This window comes from Rhinopithecus roxellana, chromosome 13 (genome assembly GCF_007565055.1).
Source record: "Rhinopithecus roxellana isolate Shanxi Qingling chromosome 13, ASM756505v1, whole genome shotgun sequence".
Lineage (NCBI taxonomy): Eukaryota > Metazoa > Chordata > Mammalia > Primates > Cercopithecidae > Rhinopithecus > Rhinopithecus roxellana.
Genome location: NC_044561.1, coordinates 3,628,400 through 3,648,835, shown reverse-complemented (window position 1 = coordinate 3,648,835; position 20,436 = coordinate 3,628,400). Strand labels below are relative to the sequence as shown.

Below are 20,436 nucleotides of genomic sequence, written 5' to 3'. Positions count from 1 at the left end.
GCATCATCTCATCATAATGATAAGCACTGATATATATAATTATAAATTCAATCTGATATATTAATCCATGTAAAATAATTATGATATAATTGAAATATAATTTATGATGAAATGTTGCTCTTGATGGTGGTAACAAGATAAACATTTGTCTTCCTTCTGCAAATTAAATAAAAAGTGGCCGGGCGCGGTGGCTCAAGCCTGTAATCCCAGCACTTTGGGAGGCCGAGACGGGCGGATCACGAGGTCAGGAGATCGAGACCATCCTGGCTAACACGGTGAAACCCCGTCTCTACTAAAAAAAATACAAAAAAACTAGCCGGGCGAGGTGGCGGGCGCCTGTAGTCCCAGTTACTCGGGAGGCTGAGGCAGAGAATGGCGTAAACCCGGGAGGCGGAGCTTGCAGTGAGCTGAGATCCGGCCACTGCACTCCAGCCCAGGCGACAGAGTGAGACTCCGTCTCAAAAAAATAAATAAATAAATAAATAAATAAATAAATAAATAAATAATAAATAAAAAGTTATTCTGGGCCGGGCGCGGTGGCTCAAGCCTGTAATCCCAGCACTTTGGGAGGCCGAGACGGGCGGATCACGAGGTCAGAAGATTGAGACCATCCTGGCTAACCCGGTGAAACCCCGTCTCTACTAAAAAATACAAAAAACTAACCGGGCGAGGTGGTGGGCACCTGTAGTCGCAGCTACTCGGGAGGCTGAGGCAGGAGAATGGCATGAACCCGGGGGAGGTGGAGCTTGCAGTGAGCTGAGATCCGGCCACTGCACTCCAGCCTGGGCGACAGAGCGAGAATCCGTCTCAAAAAAAAAAAAAAGTTATTCTGATATTATTCCTCAGTCTTAAATACAACACAAAAGCTGCTCTTTAATTGATTTTTTTTTTTTTTTTTGAGATAGTCTTGCTTTGTCACCCAGGCTGGGGTGCAGTGATGTGCTCTCAGCTCACTGCAAACTCTACCTCCTGGGTTCATGCAATTCCCCTGCCTCAGCCTCCCCAGTAGCTGGGATTACAGGCATGCACCACCATGCCCAGCTAATTTTTTTTTTTTCGTATTTTTAGTAGAGATGGGGTTTCACCATACTGGCCAGGCTGATCTCGAACTCCTGACCTCAAGTGATCCACCCACCTCAGCCTCCCAAAGTGCTGGAATTACAGGCGTAAGCCATCGTGCCTGGCTAACTGATTTCTTTGACTACACTGAAGAAAGCAGATTAAACATACCGTATCCACTCAATGCTTACCTCAGATAGAAGCAAACGCCTTCAGTACAAAGTAAGCTGATAGAACCAAACACCTTCAGTACTAAGTAATGGATACAATTTAAAATAAAATAAAACCACCAAACCGAGACATAGAGAACATATTTCCTTGATAAATTCATCAAGGAAATCCGTATTATAATTAGGAAGTCACAGAAAATGGACCATGGGATGATTATGCCAGAAAGATGGCACTTCACTGCATGGAGGTAACATTCGGGAGATTGAAAGGGGAAAGAAGAAAGCTGTAAAGAACACTGGAGCAGGATCGGTGGACCCAGGCCTTAGCTCTGACTCTGCCACCAACTCGGTGACCTCAGGAAAGTTCCTTTTCCTCCCTGGACTTCAAGCTCTCATTTGTTCAAGGAAGGGTTGACCCAGCTCTGACATCTGAGGATTCTGAGACCTCAAGAACCCATAGCTATTTACCGACCTCTTTGTGGCACTCATCCAGCAGGCAACGGATGGTCTGCTCCAGCTTCAGCTGCGTTGTGAGCTGAATAAGGACTGAACAGACACGATAATATTACTAACCAGGAGGCACCCCCAACCCAGACTCCACCTTCCATGGCCCTTCTATTCAGTCAGTGCAGGTAGTAATTTGCATGGGCTAATTGGAATTATTCTTTTCTATTTCTTCCATTTAACTATGTGTGCACAGGCCGGGCACCGTGGCTCACACCTGTAATCCCAGCACTTTGGGAGGCTGAGGCAGCCGCATCACCTGAGATCAGGAATTCGAGACCAGCCTGACCAACATGGAGAAATCCTGTCTCTACTAGAAATACGAAATTAGCCGGGCATGGAGTCGCATGCCTGTAATCCCAGCTACTCAGGAGGCTGAGGCAGGAGAATTGCTTGAACCCGGAAGGTGGAGGTTGCAGTGGGCTGAGATTGCGCCACTGCACTCCAGCATGGGCAACAAGAGAAAACTTCTGGTTTCTTTGTTTTTTGTTTTTTTTCTTTTGATTTTGTTTTTGTTTTGTTTAGAGACAGGGTCATCCGGGCTAAAGTGCAGTGGTGTGACCATAGCTCACTGCAGCCTTCAACTCTTGGGCTCAAGCAATCCTCCCACTCAGCCTCTTGAGTAGCTGGGACTACAGGTACATGCTATCATGCCTGGCTAATTTTTTAATTTTTTTTTAGAGACAGGATCTTGCTATGCTTTCCAGGGTAATCTCACATGCCCGGGCTTCAGCAATCCTCCTGCCTGTCTCCCAAAGTGCTGGCATTATAGGTGTGAGTCACTATGCCTGGCCTTCTTTGTTTTATATCAGTGGTTCTCAACTCAGGCTGCATATTAGACTCACCTATGAAGCTTTAAAAAAATACTAATGCCCGACCAGGCATGGAGGTTCACACCTGTAATCCCAGCACTTTGAAAGGCTGAGATGGGAGGATCACAAGGTCAGGAGATCGAGACCATCCTGGCTAACACGGTGAAACCCCATCTCTACTAAAAATACAAAAAAATTAGCCAGGTATGGGGGTGGGCGCCTGTAGTCCCAGCTACTCAGGAGGCTGAGGCAGGAGAATGGTGTGAACCCGGGAGGCGGAGCTTGTAGGGAGCCGAGATCACGCCACTGCACTCCAGCCTGGGCGACACAGCAAGAGTCCGTCTCAAAAAAAAAAAACTAACACCCAAGTCCCACCCCAGGCCAATTGAATGTCTAAGGGAAAAGCTCAATATATTGTTTAATGTGAATATATATATATATATATTGCTCCACATACATATATTTCTATTTAAATATACTTAAATATATTTAAATATGTTTTATACTTTAAAATAGTTTTCTGGCCGGGCGCGGTGGCTCAAGCCTGTAATCCCAGCACTTTGGGAGGCCGAGACGGGCGAATCACGAGGTCAGGAGATCGAAACCATCCTGGCTAACACGGTGAAACCCCGTCTCTACTAAAAATACAAAAAAATTAGCTGGGCGAGGTGGCGGGCGCCTGTAGTCCCAGCTACTCGGGAGGCTGAGGCAGGAGAATGGCGTGAACCCGGGAGGCGGAGCTTGCAGTGAGCTGAGATCCGGCCACTGCACTCCAGCCTGGGGGCAGAGCGAGACTCTGTCTCAAAAAAAATAAAATAAAATAAAATAAAATAGTTTTCTAAATATAAAATTCTAGTGTATTTCTCAAGTTCTCCAGGTAAGTCTATTGTGAAGCCAGGTTTGAAAACTGCTTTTTTTTTTTCTTTTTCTCTCTTTTTTTTGAGATGGAGTCTCGCTCTGTCACCCAGGCTGGAGTGCAGCAGTGGCCGGATCTCAGCTCACTGCAAGCTCTGCCTCCCGGGTTTACACCACTCTCCTGCCTCAGCCTCCCGAGTAGCTGGGACTACAGGCACCCGCCACAATGTCCGGCTAATTTTTTGTATTTTTAGTAGAGATGGGGTTTCACCGTGTTAGGCAGGATGGTCTCGATCTTCTGACCTCGTGATCCGCCCACCTCAGCCTCCCAAACTGCTGGGATTACAGGCGTGAGCCACCATGCCCGGCTGTTTTTTTGTATTTTTTAGTAGAGACGGGGTTTCACCATGTTAGCCAGGATGGTCTCGATCTCCTGACCTCGTGATCCACCTATCTCAGCCTCCCAAAGTGCTAGGATTACAGGTTTGAGCCACCACGCCTGGCCTTTTTTTTTGAGATGAGTCTCGCTCTGTTGCCCAAGCTGGAGTGCAGTGGCCCGACCTCGGCTCACTGCAAACTCCGCCTCCCGGGTTCACGCCATTCTCCTGCCTCAACCTCCCAAGTAGCTGGGACTACAGGCACCCGCCACCACGCCCAGCTAATTTTTTGTATTTTTTTTTTTTTAGTAGAGACGGGGTTTCACCGTGTTAGCCAGGATGATCTTGATATCCTGGCCTCATGATTCGCCCGCCTCAGCCTCCCAAAGTGCTCAGATTACAGGCATGTTTTTTGTTTTTGTTTTGAGATGGAGTTTCACTCTTGTTGCCCAGGCTGGAGTGCAGTGGCATGATCTTGCCTCACCGCAACCTCTGCCTCCTGGGTTCAAGTGATTCTCCTGCCTCAGCCTCCTGAGTAGCTGGGATTACAGGCACCTGCCACCATGCCTGGCTAATTTTTTGTACTTTTAGTAGAGATGGGGTTTCATTATGTTGGCCAGGCTGGTCTCGAACTTCTAACCTCAGGTGATCCACCTGCCTCGGTCCCCCAAAGTGCAGGGATTATAGGCGTGAGCCACCTCACCTGGCTGAAAACTGCTATTTTATATTATCTCTACTTTTTCCTTCCTCAGTTTGCTCCTTTACATATACTAAAAAAAAGAATTATAGGCAAGTTCTTGTGCCAATTATTACAACATTATCTCTCAGCTCCAAACCCACCCTTCTCTACACTCATTTGTGGTACTTCTGCTGGTGGCTTTGAGGAGGGATTCTGTAGGGTTGGAAAAGCTACAAACTAAATTCAGCAACTGCTGTGGGAAGGTTCTGTCACTGCAGGGTCAAGAAGCATTCTAGGCTAACACGACAGAAACAAGAAGCAGGCAGAAAGCAAACAGGAACCATGAGGAAGGAGCAAGTCCTTCTCCCCTGACCCTTAGTCTTCCTCTAGTGCTCTCCACCTGGGTGAAGTTCCTGAGGTCTGATGATGGTTCTGCAAGCTACACTGGTACCAACGAGAAGTGGATGGCTGCAGGATTGTAGCCCCACTCAAGGGTGGCCTAGAAGGAAAATGATGAAGGGAAATACCCCGGGCGGTCAGAACTTCAAGTGGTACATTGTCTACATTAGCTAGACTGAGAGATGGTCAGAAGTACATACAGATCATATTGACTTATGAGCAGCTGCTAACTCTTTGGCTTGATGGTCACAGACTTGAGAAAGACACAATTGAAAGACTGGTGACTAGGCCAGGCATGGTGGCTCATGCCTGTAATCCCAGCACTTTGGGAGGCCAAGGCAGGTGAATCACTTGAGGTCAGGAGTTCGAGACTGGCCTGGTCAACATGAAGAAACCCCGTCTCTACTAAAAATACAAAAATTGGCCGGGTGCGGTGGCTCATGCCTGTAATCCCAGCACTTTGGGAGGCCGAGATGGGCGGATCATGAGGTCAGGAGGTCGAGACCATCCTGGCTAACACGGTGAAACCCCGTCTTTACTAAAAATACAAAAAAAATTAGCCAGGCGTGATGGCGGGCACCTGTAGTCCCAGCTACTTGGGAAGCTGAGGCAGAAGAATGGCGTGAACTTGCGAGGCGGAGCTTGCAGTGAGCCAAGATCGTGCCACTGCACTCCAGCCTGGGCAACAAAGTGAGACTCCATCTCAAAAAAAAAAAAAAAAAAAAAAAATTAGTCAGGCGTGGTGGCGCACACCTGTAATCCCAGCTACTCCAGAGGGTGAGGCAGGAGAATCACTTGAACCTGGGAGGCAGAGGCTGTAGTGAGCCAAGATTGCGCCACTACACTCCAGCCTGGGCAACAGAGTAAGGCTCTGTCTCAAAAAAGAGAAAAAAAAAGAAAGATTCGTGACAATGAGGCCTGGAGAAGAAGATGGGCCTTTCAGAGGGAGCATAAAGTGGGAAGATATTTGTCTCTCGTGTGAATGCTCCCTAAAGAACATCTATTATAGAAGAGGTTCTCAATAACCAGGTAGTCAAAATGGCACATTTTGTGAATGTTAATCCACCTCTTTCCCTAGCCATCAAGTACGTATTCAGTGGATCCAAGTACAAGGTGGCTATGGTGGCAGAGCTGGAGGCTATGCACTGGGCTCAACAACATGGACTTTCCCGTGTCAAGGCTAAATTGATTACTGCCATGACTGAGTGCCTAACCTGCCAGAAGCAGAGACCAACACTAAGACCCCAGCATGGCACCATTCCTGAAGGCACCAGCCAATTATATGGTGTCACATGGATTACACTATACTCCTTCCATCATGGAGAGGCAAACATTTGTCCTCACTGGAATAAACATGTATTCTGAATATGGACTTGCCTTCCCAAACCATAACACTTCTGCCAAAAACACATCTGTAAGCTTACAGAATGGCTTATTCAATATCATGGTATTCTGCACAACATCACCTGGATCAAGGAACTCATTTCACAAGAAAAGCGAGGCAATGGGCTCATGCCCATAAAATTCACTGCTCTTTTCCCATACTCTGTCACCTGGAATCACCTGACCTAACAGAATATGGAATGGCCTATGAAGACTCAGTTATCCCACCATCTGAAAGACACCACTCTGAAAGGATATGGTTCTATCTTACATGTGGTATATCGTTTGATGCGGTGATCAACATTAGGTGCTGTCTTACCCACAGTAGAATACATGGGTCAGGGAATCAAGGGGTAAAGTGGGAGTCATTTCCCTATTACACTTACTAACCCACTTGCAGAATTTTTGTATACTGTAATAGCTCACTAGGGCTTCCATAATAAAATACACAGACCGGATGGCTTAAACAACAGAAATTTATTTTCTCACAGTTCTTGAGGTTGAAAGCCCAAGATCAAAGTGTCAGCAGATTTGGTTTCTTCTGAGGCCTCTCTAGCTTGTAGATGACTACCTTCTCACTGTGCCCTCACATGGTCTTTGCTTGGTGTATACACACCCCTGGTGTCTGTGTGTGTTCAAATTTCCTCTTCTTATAAGGACACTAGTCAGATTGGATTAGGGTCCATCCTAATTGCCTCATTTTAGCTTAATCACCTCTTTAAAGGCCCTATCCCCAAATACACTCACATTGAGAGGTTCTGAGAGTTAGGGCTTCAACATATAAATTTGCCGGGGGTGGAGGGGACATATAAATTCAGCCCACAACATATCCTATCCTGCAACTTTGGGCTCTGCTAAAGATCTTAGTTCCTAAGGAAAGAATGCCTCCATGAGAGGTCACACAATGGTTTCATTGAATTAGAAGTTGTGACTATCATCTGGCCATTTTGAGTGCCTCGTATCATTCAACCAATAGGCAAATAAGGGATTATTCTACTACCTGGAATGACTGATCCCAATATCCAGGGGAAACTCAGTTGCCACTAACAATAATGGCAAGGAGGTATTATTGTTACCATATGTCTGGAACCAGGTATTCTCCGGGGCTCTTCTTACTAGTCTCATATTCAATAGTAAAGGTTAATGAAAAACATCACCAACTAAAAAAAGGAAGAGCCACTAAAGATTCAGACCTTTCAGAAGAAGAAGAGGTAAGAACAACCCCCAGACCGACCAAAGCCCATGTGCCGCTGCATCCCGCGCACAGTGCCTACATCCCGCCACCGTCGCTGCTGCCACCATGCCCAAGAGAAAGGCTGAAGGGGACGCTAAATGAGATAATGCCAAGGTGAAGGATGAACCACAAAGACCGCAAGGTTGTCTGCAAAATCTGCTCCTCCAAAGCCAGAGCTCAAGCCTAAAAAGGCCCCTGCAAAGAAGAGAGAGAAGGTATCCAAAGGGAAAAAGGGAAAAGTGGATGCTGGCAAGGAGGGGAATAACCCTGCAGAAAATGGAGATGCCAAAACAGACCAGGCACAGAAAGCTGAAGGTGCTGGAGATGCCAACTGAAGTGTGTACATTTTTGATACCTGTGTACTTCTGGTGACTATACAGTTTGAAATACTATTTTTTATCAAGTTTTATAAAAAGGCAGAATTTTTTTTAAGGTATGTTGTTAGCACACAGAACACTGCACGGTTATATTTTTGGGGAAGAGGCATATGTCACTAATAGAATGTCTCCAAAGCTGGACTGATGTGGGGAAAACATCTTTCCCTTCTAGTTTTGAGAGACTTCCTCTTGGCTCCCAGGAGGAGGGATTCCCTGACTTTAACACACACGGCCACCTGGGCACAAAAGCCTTGTGGCATGGAAAAACAAATTCGTTTTTATGTCCTCTTCTCCCTTTCCACCTTTCAGCATAGACTTAACTCGCTTAAGACCCAGACATCTGTTGGGACCTGACCCCTAGTCATTGGCTACCAGTGTGTCAGACAATCTGGACTTTCCAGTGATGCCACTGAGATGGCACCTGTCAAAAGAGCAGTGGCTCCATTTTTAGACTGCGAATCTTCAGATAAATTCTGCCATTTTCATTTCACTTCCTGAAAGTCAGGGTCGGCTTGTGAAAAGTTGTTAAACAACATGCTAAATGTGAAATGTCAACCCTCACTCTAAACTTTCCCTGTTCAAAGCATCAGATGAAGACTTCATTAGGTTTTATAGTGGCTTTCTGATTTTTGGTAGTCCATTGAAGAAGGGAGTTTGAAAGTTGTTGTATACTGTTAACGACTGTCTGCCCATGTCCTGCCTGAAATACCATGACTGTTTATGGAAAGTATCTTTAAAAAAGCTGGATACAGTTTGGCTTGGGGGAAAAAAAAGATTCCAACCTTTCAGGAATGAGGGTGTGAGACACCCTACCAGGTAAAAACCCTGACCAGTTGAGACCCTGGTTGAGGGCAAAGGATACATAGAACAAACCCATTAAGAAGGAAATGATAAATATCAACTATATCCTTGTGACCAGTTATGAAAATGAAGGTTGTAATATATTTCTGTATATTAACTGTTTTCTTCTCTCTCCTTTTTTCCTTATTGTTTGAACAAGTTTTGGTGGAGGTTAGTTTTAAAATTCAGTCTTTAGGTAACAGAATATTCATATAGGACTGTGATTGAATTTAAAAATAAATTATCAACCCCCTTATGTTGTGGACAAATTGACAACGGCTTAGTCTGTATGAAGTATATGAATGAAGGATAGTTACATCTTGTTAGGTAAAAACCAAGTTGTTTTTGTTCTATGGGAGCTCAAATATGTGGAGAAGGGTGTTTGGACACCAAATAGCCAAAGGAATGGACCAAACCAGTTATTACACTATTGTCTTTGAGCTCCAAAACCCACCCTCTACTTTGCCTTAGAATACTAAGACTGGACTCTGCAGATCACATTTTTGCTTTGCTAGCTGAACCCCATTAAGTTCTGCCAATAATGAGCACTGGAAAGAGATGGCGAGGCTATAGGAAGAAGGGAGTTGCTCCTTCCTCTTAGTTTCCTATGGGTTTCCTGTCTGCTTCCCATTCATATAAGTCTTCCTATTCATATAAGTATCTCCTTAACACTTTTTTTTTTTTAAGAGACAATCTTGCTATGTTGCCCATGTTGGACTTGAACTCCTAAGCTCAAGTGATCCTCTCACCTCAATGTCCTGAGTAGCCAGGACTACAGACCCACACAATTAAGGTGCCTGGCACCTTAGCACTTCTTTATCCTGGCAGTGGCAGTGCCATTCTATGACAGCAGCTGAATCCAGCCTGCAGTTTTTCCAGAACCAGCTTTATTGCATCTCTCCTCCTCCAGAGACAACAGTATTATCTAGTCAGTGCCACTCAGAGGTCTGAGTTTCATTAAGTAGGCCTTTCCTCCAAACTTCTAAGTTTTAACCACTTCAGCCTCTTTCCTTTGTTTCCCCAGCCCCAGTGGGGGAGTTGTTTTCTACAATTGCTATCTCCATGAAAATTTGGTGGTTCTCTTTTTCTTCAGTTACCTTCTTAACCAACATTATTTTTTCAATTGAAACAGGGTCTCACTATATCACCCAGGCTGGAGTGCAGTGGTGCGATCTCAGCTCACTGCAACCTCCACCTCCCGGGTTCAAGTGATTCTCCTGCCTCAGCCTCCCAAGTAGCTGGGATTACAGGTGCCCACCACCACACCTGGCTTTTTTTTTTTTTTTGTAGTTTTGGTAGAGATGGGGTTTCACCATGTTGGCCAGGCTGGTCTCGAACTCCTGACTTCCAGTGATCCACTGGCCTAAGCTTCCCGAAATGCTGGGATTACAGGCATGAGCCACTGTACCCAGCCTACTTAACCATTCTTTAAAGTTTTTCTATTCAAATAATTGGTGTAGCTTCTATTTCCTGACTGGATCCTAACTAGTACAATTCCCACTCTCTCTGCAAGAATCCTCGCATACCAGGGCTCTTACCTTCTTTCTCTACAAACTCTTTATAGGTAAACCCATGCACTTCGACAATTTTTGGTTTTTTTTTTTTTTTTTTAGAGAAGGGGGTCTCACTTTGTCATCCAGGCTAGAGTGCAGTGGGCCAATCATAGCTCACTGTTACCTCAAACTCCTGGACTCAAGGAATCCTCCCACCTCAGCCTCTCAAGTAGCTGGGACTACAGGCCTGTGGTACCACACTCTGTCCACCTCAACAGTTTTAACCACCACCTGTGTGCATACAACTTTCAACGAACCAATATGAGACGTAATAAAAAAGAGTTTTGTATGTGCCTTCGTAACATCACTCACCAACTCTAGTTACTTACCTGTCAGTCAATCTCTTCTCCAGATTGTAAGCTCCTAGAAGACAGGGACCATGTCTTATCTATCTATGTATCTGTAGTGCCTGATCCAGTATCTAGCACAGAGTAGATACCCAAGGAAAAAAATGTAAGGCCAGGAATGGTGACTCACGCCTATAATCCCAGCACTTTGGGAGGCCAAGGCAGGAGGACAGCTTGAGAATAGCCGTTTGAGATCAGCCTGTCAATATGGTAAGTCCCTGTCTCAACGAAAAGAAATTTTTTTAGCCAGTCATGGTAGTGCACACACATGGTAGTCCTAGCTACTTGGGAGGCTGAGGCGGGAAGACTGCTTGAACCCAGGAGTTCAAGGCTGCAGTCAGCTATGATTGTATCACTGCGCTGCAGTCTGGGCGACAGAATGAGGCCCTGTCTCAACAGAAAAAAAAAAAGATAGAAAAAGAAAAAGAGAGAAAGAAAGAAAGAAATATTGGGCTGGGTGCAGTGGCTCACACCTGTAATCCCAGCACTTGAGGCTGAGGCAGGCAGATCACCTGAGTTTGGGAGCTCGAGACCAGCCTGGCCAGCATGATGAAACTCTTATCTCTACTCAAAATACAAAAATTAGCTGGGCGTGGTGGCAGATGCCTGTAATCCCAGCTACTCAGGAAGCTGAGACAGGAGAATCGCTTGAACCCGCGAGGCAGAGGTTGCAGTGAGCTGAGATCACGTCACTGCACTCCAGCCTGGGCAACAGAGCAAGACTTCATCTCAAAAAAAAAAAAAAAAAAAGTAAAAAACAAACCTTGAGGCTGGGCGCTGTGGCTCACGCCTGTAATCCCAGCACTTTGGGAGGCCGAGGCAGGCAGATCATGAGGTCAGGAGATTGAGACCATCCTGGCTAACATAGTGAAACCCTGTCTCTACTTAAAAAAATACAAAAAATTAGCCGGGCGAGGTGGCAGGGGCTGTAGTCCTAGCTACTTGGGAGGCTGAGGCAGGAGAATGGCGTGAACCCGGGAGGCGGAGTTTGCAGTGAGCCGAGATCAAGCCACTGCACTCCAGTCTGGGTGACAGAGACTCTGTCTCAGAAAACAACAACAACAACAACAACAACAACAAAGAAACAAATGTTGAATTAGTTATTGAAAACTAATGGAGTTCCTCATAATTGCGCCAAGGTCTCAGGTAACCAGAGCTGCAATTCAGACTAATACTTACATCTTCAAGTGCTAGATACAATGGTTTCAACTTACCTTCGATACAGAGGTCTGTCACACTCCCATCTTCCACGCTGTGTAACAGTCCTTGGAGCAGAGGGAGGTAAGAAAGGGGTGGTTAGGCAGGGCACGGTGGCACATACCTGTATCCCAGCAATTTGGGAGGCCGAGATGGCAGATTACCTGAGGTCAGGAGTTCAACAAAAGCCTGACCAATATGGCAAAACCCCGTTTCTACTAAAAATACAAAAATTAGCCAGGGGTAGTGGCCTGTGCCTATAGTCCCAGCTACTCGGGAGGCTGAGGTAGGAGAATTGCTTGAACCCAGGAGGCAGAGATTCCAATGAACTGAGCCTGGGCGACAGAGCGAGACTGTCTCAAAAAAAAAAAAAAAAAAAAAAAGGCCGGGCGCGGTGGCTCAAGCCTGTAATCCCAGCACTTTGGGAGGCCGAGACGGGCGGATCACGAGGTCAGGAGATCGAGACCATCCTGGCTAACACGGTGAAACCCCGTCTCTACTAAAAAATACAAAAAAATTAGCCGGGCGCAGTGGCGGGCGCCTGTAGTCCCAGCTACTCGGGAGGCTGAGGCAGGAGAATGGCGTGAACCCGGGAGGCGGAGCTTGCAGTGAGCTGAGATCTGGCCACAGCACTCCAGCCTGGGCGGCAGAGCAAGACTCCGTCTCAAAAAAAAAACAAAAAAAAAAAAAAAAAAAGGAGTGGTTAACAGTTCTCTTCAAAGAGAAATAGACCCATACAGGCACACTGTAATTTTTAAGTCTAAAAGCAGCTATAAACAATGTTCCAACTAAATTCTACTCTCAGCACCAAACACTTTGACTTTCAATGACCTGCCCAGGCTTTAAAAAGATAATTGGCCAGGCTGGACTGCAGAGTCCTATACTGGACTCTTTGAAGATTTTTTTTGAGATGGAGTCTTGCTCTGTCGCCCAGACTGGAGTGCAGTGGCACGAACTAGTCTCACTGCAACTTCTGCCTCCAGGGTTCAAGCAATTCTCATGCCTCAGCCTCCTGAGTAACTGGGACTACAGCCACATGTCACCACATGGAGCTAATTTTTGTATTTTTAGTAGAGACAGGGGTTTTACCATGTTGACCAGGCTGGTCTCTAACTCCCGACCTCAAGTGATCTACCCGCCTGAGCCTCTCAAAGTGCTGGGACTACAGGCATGAGCCACCACGCCTGGCCAACATTTCCCATTTTCATCTTCTTACTTTTACTAACTTCTTGGCTCTAGTAAAGTCAGTTACTGTAAAATGCATCTTGGATCTTAGAAAAGGGGCCATTTCGCGGCCGGGCGCAGTGGCTCAAGCCTGTAATCCCAGCACTTTGGGAGGCCGAGACGGGCGGATCACGAGGTCAGGAGATCGAGACCATCCTGGCTAACACAGTGAAACCCCGTCTCTACTAAAAAATACAAAAAAAAACTAGCCGGGCGAGGTGGCGGGCACCTGTAGTCCCAGCTACTTGGGAGGCTGAGGCAGGAGAATGGCGTAAACCCGGAAGGCGGAGCTTGCAGTGAGCTGAGATCCGGCCACTGCACTCCAGCCTGGGCGACAGAGCGAGGCTCCATCTCAAAAAAAAAAAAAAAAAAAAAAAAAAAGAAAAGGGGCCTTTCCACATCATTATGACGAAACAATTTGCTAATAAAGTTTTACAATACAAAAAAACTAAATCATCTAAGATCATTTTTCCAAGACCCCCAAAAGCAGATATACATACTATACATTCAAAACTCATATCAAATTTCCCTCTTAATCTTACCAAAAAGCACGCTTATGAAGCGGATGCAGACTCTCTGATCCTGAGACACCAGTTGCGTGACCAGGGAGGTGTGCCTCATGAGGGCATCTTGGAAGCAGGACAACATGTGCTTCTTGCGCACCAACTTGAAGCAAATGAAGAAAAATATTCAATAGTAACCAAATCTTGGCTATTCTGAATCCAACAACCATAATTTCCAAATACAATTACAAGATGATACCAGAGAGATCATTTAAACTATGGCGAGACCCATACTCCTTCAAGGGAGGTTGGAAAAGGGTATCATTTACACAGAGGAATCCCTGTGTTCATACAGAAGATTATACATGAGCTAAGGTTCCTAATGCCCTACATTTACATAGCAATTTATTTTTCACAAATCACTTTTGTCCACCAGCTCATTTAAGCCTAACAAGTTGGTGAAGAAAGCAAAAATAGGCCGGGCGCAGTGGCTTACGCCTGCAATCCCAGCACTTTGGAAGGCCAAGAAAGGGAGATCACGAGGTCAGGAGATCGAGACCATCCTGGCTAATACAGTGAAACCCCATCTCTACTAAAAATACAAAAAAAATTAGCCGGGTGTGGTGGCGGGCACCTGTAGTCCCAGCTACTCAGGAGACTGAGTCAGGAGAATGGCGTGAACCTGGGAGGCGGAGCTTGCAGTAAGCCAAGATTGCGCCACCGCACTCCAGTCTGTGCAACAGAGCGAGACTCCACCTCAAAAAAAAAAAAAAAAAAAAAGCAAGCAAGCAAAAATAGAGGCTGGGTGCGGTGATTCACACCTGTAATCTCAGCACCTTAGGAGGCCAAGGTAGGCGGATCACGAGGTCAAGAGTTCGAGACCAGCCCGGCGAACATGGTGAAACCCCATCTCAACTAAAAATAAAAAAATTACCCGGGCATGGTGGCAGGTGCCTGTAATCCCAGGGAGGCGGAGGTTGCAGTGAGCCGAGATAGCGCCATTGCACTCCAGCCTGGGGGACAAGAATGAGACTTCATCTCAAAAAAAAGAAAGAAAAGTGTGGCTTTTCAAAGGCTGGGCATGGTGGCTCAGGCCTGTAATCCCAACATTTTGGGAGGCCGAGGTGGGTGGATCACCTGAGGTTGGGAGTTCAAGACCAGCCTGACCAATGTGGAGAAACCCGGTCTCTACTAAAAGTACAAAATTAGCCGGGCGTGGTGGCACATGCCTATACCCCCAACTAATTGGGAGGCTGAGGCAGGAGAATCGCTTGAATCCAGGAGGGGAGGTTGTGGTGAGCAAAGATCGCACACCACTGCACTCCAGCCTGGACAACAAGAGCAAAACTCCGTCTAAAAAAAAAAGAAAGAAAGAAAAAGAAAAGTGTGTTCAAGCCAGGTGTGGTGGCTCCCGCCTGTAATCCCAGCACTTTGGGAGGCCAAGGTGGGTGGCTCACCTGAGGTCAGGCGTTCAAGACCAGCCTGGCCAACATGGTGAAACCTCTTCTCTACTAAAAATACAAAAATTAGCCATGCGTGGTGGCAGGCGCCTGTAATCCCAGCTACTCAGGAGGCTGAGGCAGAAGAATCACTTGAACCCGGGAGGCGGAGGTTGCGGTGATCCAAGATTTTGCCATTGCACTCCAGGCTGGGCAACAAGAGTGAAACTCCATCTCAAAAGAAAAGTGTGCTCAATAAAAGGTAGAAGTTGCATCTCTTATTGCTGCTCATCTGTGCTACTGTAAGGCTCCTGTTTTTCCTTCACCAATTCATCCTACATAATAGATTAAGGTAGTGATCTATGAGCTACTCAAAAAATCCTAATAACTCCCCTTCATCTGACAGATTATGTTCAAGCTCCTTAGCTGGGTTTCAAACTCTTCAAATAACTGTCCTCAACCTGTCTCTCCAATCTCATCTCTTTCAATTTCCCTTCAAACACTCTGATTATCCCCAAAACCTATCCTTATAATACCTACCTCCTGGGATAATCAGCCTCCCACTTCCTCTGGTCCAAATCTCACCCATCTTCTTAAACCTAATTTGAATGCTTCCTCCTGTAAGAACCCTTTCCTAATTCCTCTCCTTACCCTGAACAGCACTTGACCACAAACATGTTCATTCTTCTAAGTTCCAAATAACATGTTATCTTATTTTCTCCCCGCTGCACTGTCTTACTTATCTCTGATTTACTGTACAAGAAAAGTAGCCTCAGAATTTCCATCCTTAATGAAAATTCAGAGGTTATTAGCTAGTTACGAGTTCCCAGAGCACAGTGTGGGGATTCCTAAGGGTGCCTAAAACACTTTCCAGGGGTCCACAATAACAAAAATATTTTCATATAATATTAAAATGTTGTTAGTCTTCCTCATTTTTTTTCCATGTTGGCCAGGCTGCTCTTGAACTCCTGGCCTCATGATCCAACCACCTCGGCCTCCCAAAGTGCTGGGATTACAGGTGTGAGTCACTGGACCCGGCCCAGTCTTTCTCATTCTTATTCTCCCACAAGTGTACAGTGGAGTTTTTGAGACTACATGACATGGTATCACAACAGACTGAATTCAGAAATAGATAAAAATCCAGCTATTTGGCTGGGTGTGGTGGCTCACGTCGGTAATCCCAGCACTCTGGGAGGTCGAGGCAGGCAGATCACCTGAGGTTGCGAGTTCAAGACCAACCTGACCAACATGGAGAAACCTAATCTCTACTAAAAATACAAAATTAGCCGGGCGTGGTGGCGCATGCCTGTAATCCCAGCTACTTGAGAGGCTGAGGCATGAGAATCGCTTGAACCTGGGAGGCAGAAGTTGCAAGATCGCACAATTGCACTCCAGCCTGGGCAACAAGAGTGAAACTCCATCTCAAAAAAATAAGTAAGTAAATAAATAAATCCAGCTGTGTTTAAGAGAGACAGGGTCTTGCTCTTGTCCAAGAAGGTATGCCGTGACTTGATCATCGCTCAATGCAGTCTTGAACTCCTGGGCTCGAGTGATCCTTCCACCTCTGCCTCCCAAAGCAGTGGGATTACAGGCCTGAGCCACTGTGCCTGGCCAACCTGTCTTCAATTAAAGCAACTTGCAAAAATGTAAAACAAAGTCACTCCTGTCACTATCTTTCTTGTTTTGAGAAAATACAGTTATTTACTTTTTTTTTAATTGCTTATGCCACAGGACCGTACACTTAAAAAGATCTAAAAACAAACTGTATGTTATCTATATTTTGCCACAATAAAAAATTATTTATGGGCCAGGCACACTGGCTCATACCTGTAATCCCAGCACTTTGGGAGGCCAAGGCAAGGGGATCACTGCTTGAGTCCAGGAGTTTTGAGACCAGCCTGGGCAACATAGTGAGACCCAGTCTCAAAAAACAATAAAAAGTTACCTGGGCATGGTGGTGCACACCTGTAGTCTCAGCTACTCATAAGGCCGAGGTAGGAGGATCGCTTGAGCCCAGGACATCAAGGCTGCAGTGAGCTATGATCGCACCACTGCATTCCAGCCTGGGCAACAGGGCAAAACCCCGTCTCAAAAAAAAAAAAAAAAAAAAAACCCACAAAATTTGTTAATATACAATGAATGTGCTATTCCTTCTAAATAAATAAAACTTTAAATTTTGTTTTTATGTCTAATACAGTAAATATCAATGGACAGACCAAGCATGGTGCCTCACGCCTGTAATCCCAGTACTTTGGGAGGCTTAGGTGAGCAGATCACAAGGTCAGCAGTTCAAAATCAACCTGGCCAACACAGTGAAACCCCCGTCTCTACTAAAAATACAAAACCTAGCTGGGCATGGAGGCACATGCCTGTAATCCCAGCTACTCAGGAGGCTGGAGCAGGAGAACTGCTTGAACCTGGGAGGTGGAGGTTGCAGTGAGGGGAGATCACAACACTGCACTCCAACCTGGGCGACAGAGGGAGACTCCACCTCAAAAAAAAAAAAAAAAAAAAAAAAAAAAATCACTGGATATAACCCACATAAACAAAAGCTCTTTGGGGTCAACAGTTTGTAAAGGTGTGCAGGTATCCTTAGATAAAATTATCAAAATCAGCCAGGCACAGTGGCTCATGTCTGTAATCCCAGCACTTTGGGAGGCCGAGACGGGTGGATCACCTGAGGTCGGGAGTTCAAGACCAGCCTGACTAACATGGGGAAACCCTGTATCTACTAAAAATACAAAATTAGCCAGGCATAGTGACGCATGCCTGTAATCCCAGTACCCAAGAAGCTGAGGCAGGAGAATCGCTTGAACCCGGGAGGCAGAGGCTGCAGTGAGCAGAGATGGCGCCACTGCACTCCAGCCTGGGCTATAGAATGAAACTCCATCTCAAGACAAACAAAACGACTTCATTGCAAACACGGGTAGCGTTCAACCCACTTCTGTCCTGCTGTAACCTGTCACTCCTGTCCCCTCGGAACCCAGACGGCCCCTCCTCCAATTCACACCCCGACAGCTGAAGGGAATGAGGAGCAGCCGTCGCGCGCGCGCCTGGCCCGCAGGTGAGCGGGGGCTGAAATGGCGGGAGCCTGAGGTAAGGCCGAATCCCCAGGAAATGGAGCCAGGGGCAGCAAAGGGAAGGAGCTAGAAGGCAGAAGGTGGGAAGGCGTGTCCCTGAGGCTGGGTGAGGTTCTGGGGGATCCGGATTTCCGCCCTTTCAGGCGCAGAGCCGGGTGGGCGGGGCTCCCCCGAGGCCAGCAGACCCGCCTGAGGCTGAGGCGCCCGCGAAGCCCGTGCAGCTGGGTCCGGGATGGGCTGACTGAGAGTGAACACGGCGCGGGGGCTCGGTTTCGCGTCGGGTTCACCAGAGCGGGTCTGGCGAGGGCCCGGCGGCGTTTGCTGAGGGAAATGCCAAAACCCAGGTCTTCCGAAGGAAAGGTTCCACCCGCACCGACACGCCGGGCTCCGGCAGCAGCTCCAGCGCACAGGCCAGGCACAGGCGGGGGGTCACGGGCAGCAGCCAGCGCGGGTCGTGCCGGTAATGGGCCCTCTCGAAGAGCAGCGCCGCCTCTTCCTCCCTCCTGGGCCCGGGAGTGCCCACCGTCGCCGCTTGCCTCACAGCCATCTCCTCGCCTGCCCTCAACTGAGGCGGCACTTTTTCCCCCGCGCAGACTGCACGCATGCGCACTTGGAGGACAGACCTGCGTGGGTGTGGAGTGCGCCTGCGCGGACCCAGGGCGCTGCAGTCTCAGGCAAGCAGCAGCTCCTCAGGGCAAGTTGGATGGACACAAGGGCTCTGGATCGTGTCTAACTAAGCCAAAAGCAGTTTGTGCTTAGAACCCTGCGGGAATGTCTTAACCACACCCAAAGTTGAAAAGCAATTATAAAGTAGGGGACATTTGTCTTGAAAAAGGAAAGAAAGGAAGCTATTTCTACTATTTTTTATTTATTTATTTATTTATTTATTTATTTATTTGTTTGTTTATTTTTTGAGATGGAGTCTCGCTCTGTCGCCCAGGCTGGAGTGCAATGGCTGGATCTCAGCTCACTGCACGCTCCGCCTTCCAGCTTTACTCCATTCTCCTGCCTCAGCCTCCAGAGTAGCTGGGACTACAGGTGCCCGCCACCCGGCCTGGCTAGTTTTTTGTATTTTTCTTTTTTTTAGTAGAGACGGGGTTTCAACATGTTAGCCAGAATGGTCTCGATCTCCTGACCTCGGGATCCGCCCGTCTCAGCCTCCCAAAGTGCTGGGATTACAGGCTTGAGCCACTGCGCCCAGCATATTTCTACTATTTTTTAAAAGTGAAGGCCGGGCGCGGTGGCTCATGCCTGTAATCCCAGCACTTTGGGAAGCTGAGTCGGGCAGATCACGAGGTCAGGAGCTCAAGACCATGTTCCCCAACATGGTGAAACCCCATCTATACTAAAATACAAAAAATTAGCTGGGTGTGGTGGCATGTGCCTGTAATCCCAGCTACTTGGGAGGCTGAGGCGGGGAATTGCTTGAACCCGGGAGGCAGAGGTTGCAGTGAGCTGAGACTGCGCTACTGCACTCCAGCCTGGGTGACAGAGGAAGACTCCATAAAAAAAAAAAAAAAAAAAAAAAAAGGAAAATAAGCAATCTCAAGGAGTTGATTCTAAAAGCAATTAGAGGCTAAGTATGTTGGCTCATGCCTGTTATCACAGCACTTTGGGAGGCCAAGGTGGGCAGATCACCTAAGGTCAGGAGTTTGAGACTAGCCTGGTCAACAAGGTGGAACCCCTGTCTCTACTAAAAATAGAAAATTTAGCCGGTGGTGGGAACCTGTAATCCCAGCTACTCAGGAGGCTGAGGCAGGAGAATCACTTGACCCTGGGAAGTGGAGGTTGCAGTGAGCCTAGATCGCACCACTGCATTCCAGCCTGGGTGACAGAGGAAGACTCCATCTCAAAAATAAATAGAAGCTTGAGACCGAAAAATAAAAATAGCAGTAAAAAAAAAAAAATAGAGAAAGAAGTTCGAGATCAGCCTGGGCAACATGGCAAAACCCCCCCTCTACTAAAAATACAAAAATTAGCCAGGCGTGGTGGCTCATGACTATAATCCCAGCTACTTGGGAGGCTGAGGCAGGAGAATCACTTGAATCCGGGGAGTGAAGATTACAGTGAGCCAAGATCAAGCCACTGCACTCCAGCTTGGGCCACAGAGGGAGACTCCATCTCAAAAAAAAAAAAAAAAAAAAGTGTCCCATGCAGAGGACCACCCCTCCCCATAAGCAGCTGAAGGTTTTGGAGTATCCTGCCTCAATCAGGATTAGCCTGGGGACAGGGCAGGACAGAACCTCAGTGGACTCTACTGTGAGGAGCTGGGAGGGGAGGTGTTTCGGAGATAACCCTGGGTTGATCCACATTCCCTAAACCTTCACAACCACAGAGTGGAAGTGGCTTCTACCCCACCCACAAAGTATCCTAAACCCCAAAAGGGGGCGCTTGGAAAATGTGC

General features: G+C 47.0%; 1 protein-coding gene across 1 annotated transcript in view; it reads right to left on the bottom strand.

Annotated features, from left to right (window-relative positions):
• Nucleotides 1-18,579, bottom strand: part of MEI1 (meiotic double-stranded break formation protein 1) — a 105,103-nt gene extending 86,524 nt beyond the window's left edge. The window contains exons 1-4 of the mRNA XM_010374967.2: nucleotides 18,406-18,579; nucleotides 13,553-13,676; nucleotides 11,804-11,854; nucleotides 1,702-1,775 (exon numbers count right to left, since the gene is read on the bottom strand). Coding sequence (XP_010373269.2) covers nucleotides 1,702-1,775; nucleotides 11,804-11,854; nucleotides 13,553-13,676; nucleotides 18,406-18,579 — 423 coding nt within the window. The remainder of the gene's footprint in view (nucleotides 1-1,701; nucleotides 1,776-11,803; nucleotides 11,855-13,552; nucleotides 13,677-18,405) is intronic.
• Nucleotides 18,580-20,436: the final 1,857 nt, after the last annotated feature.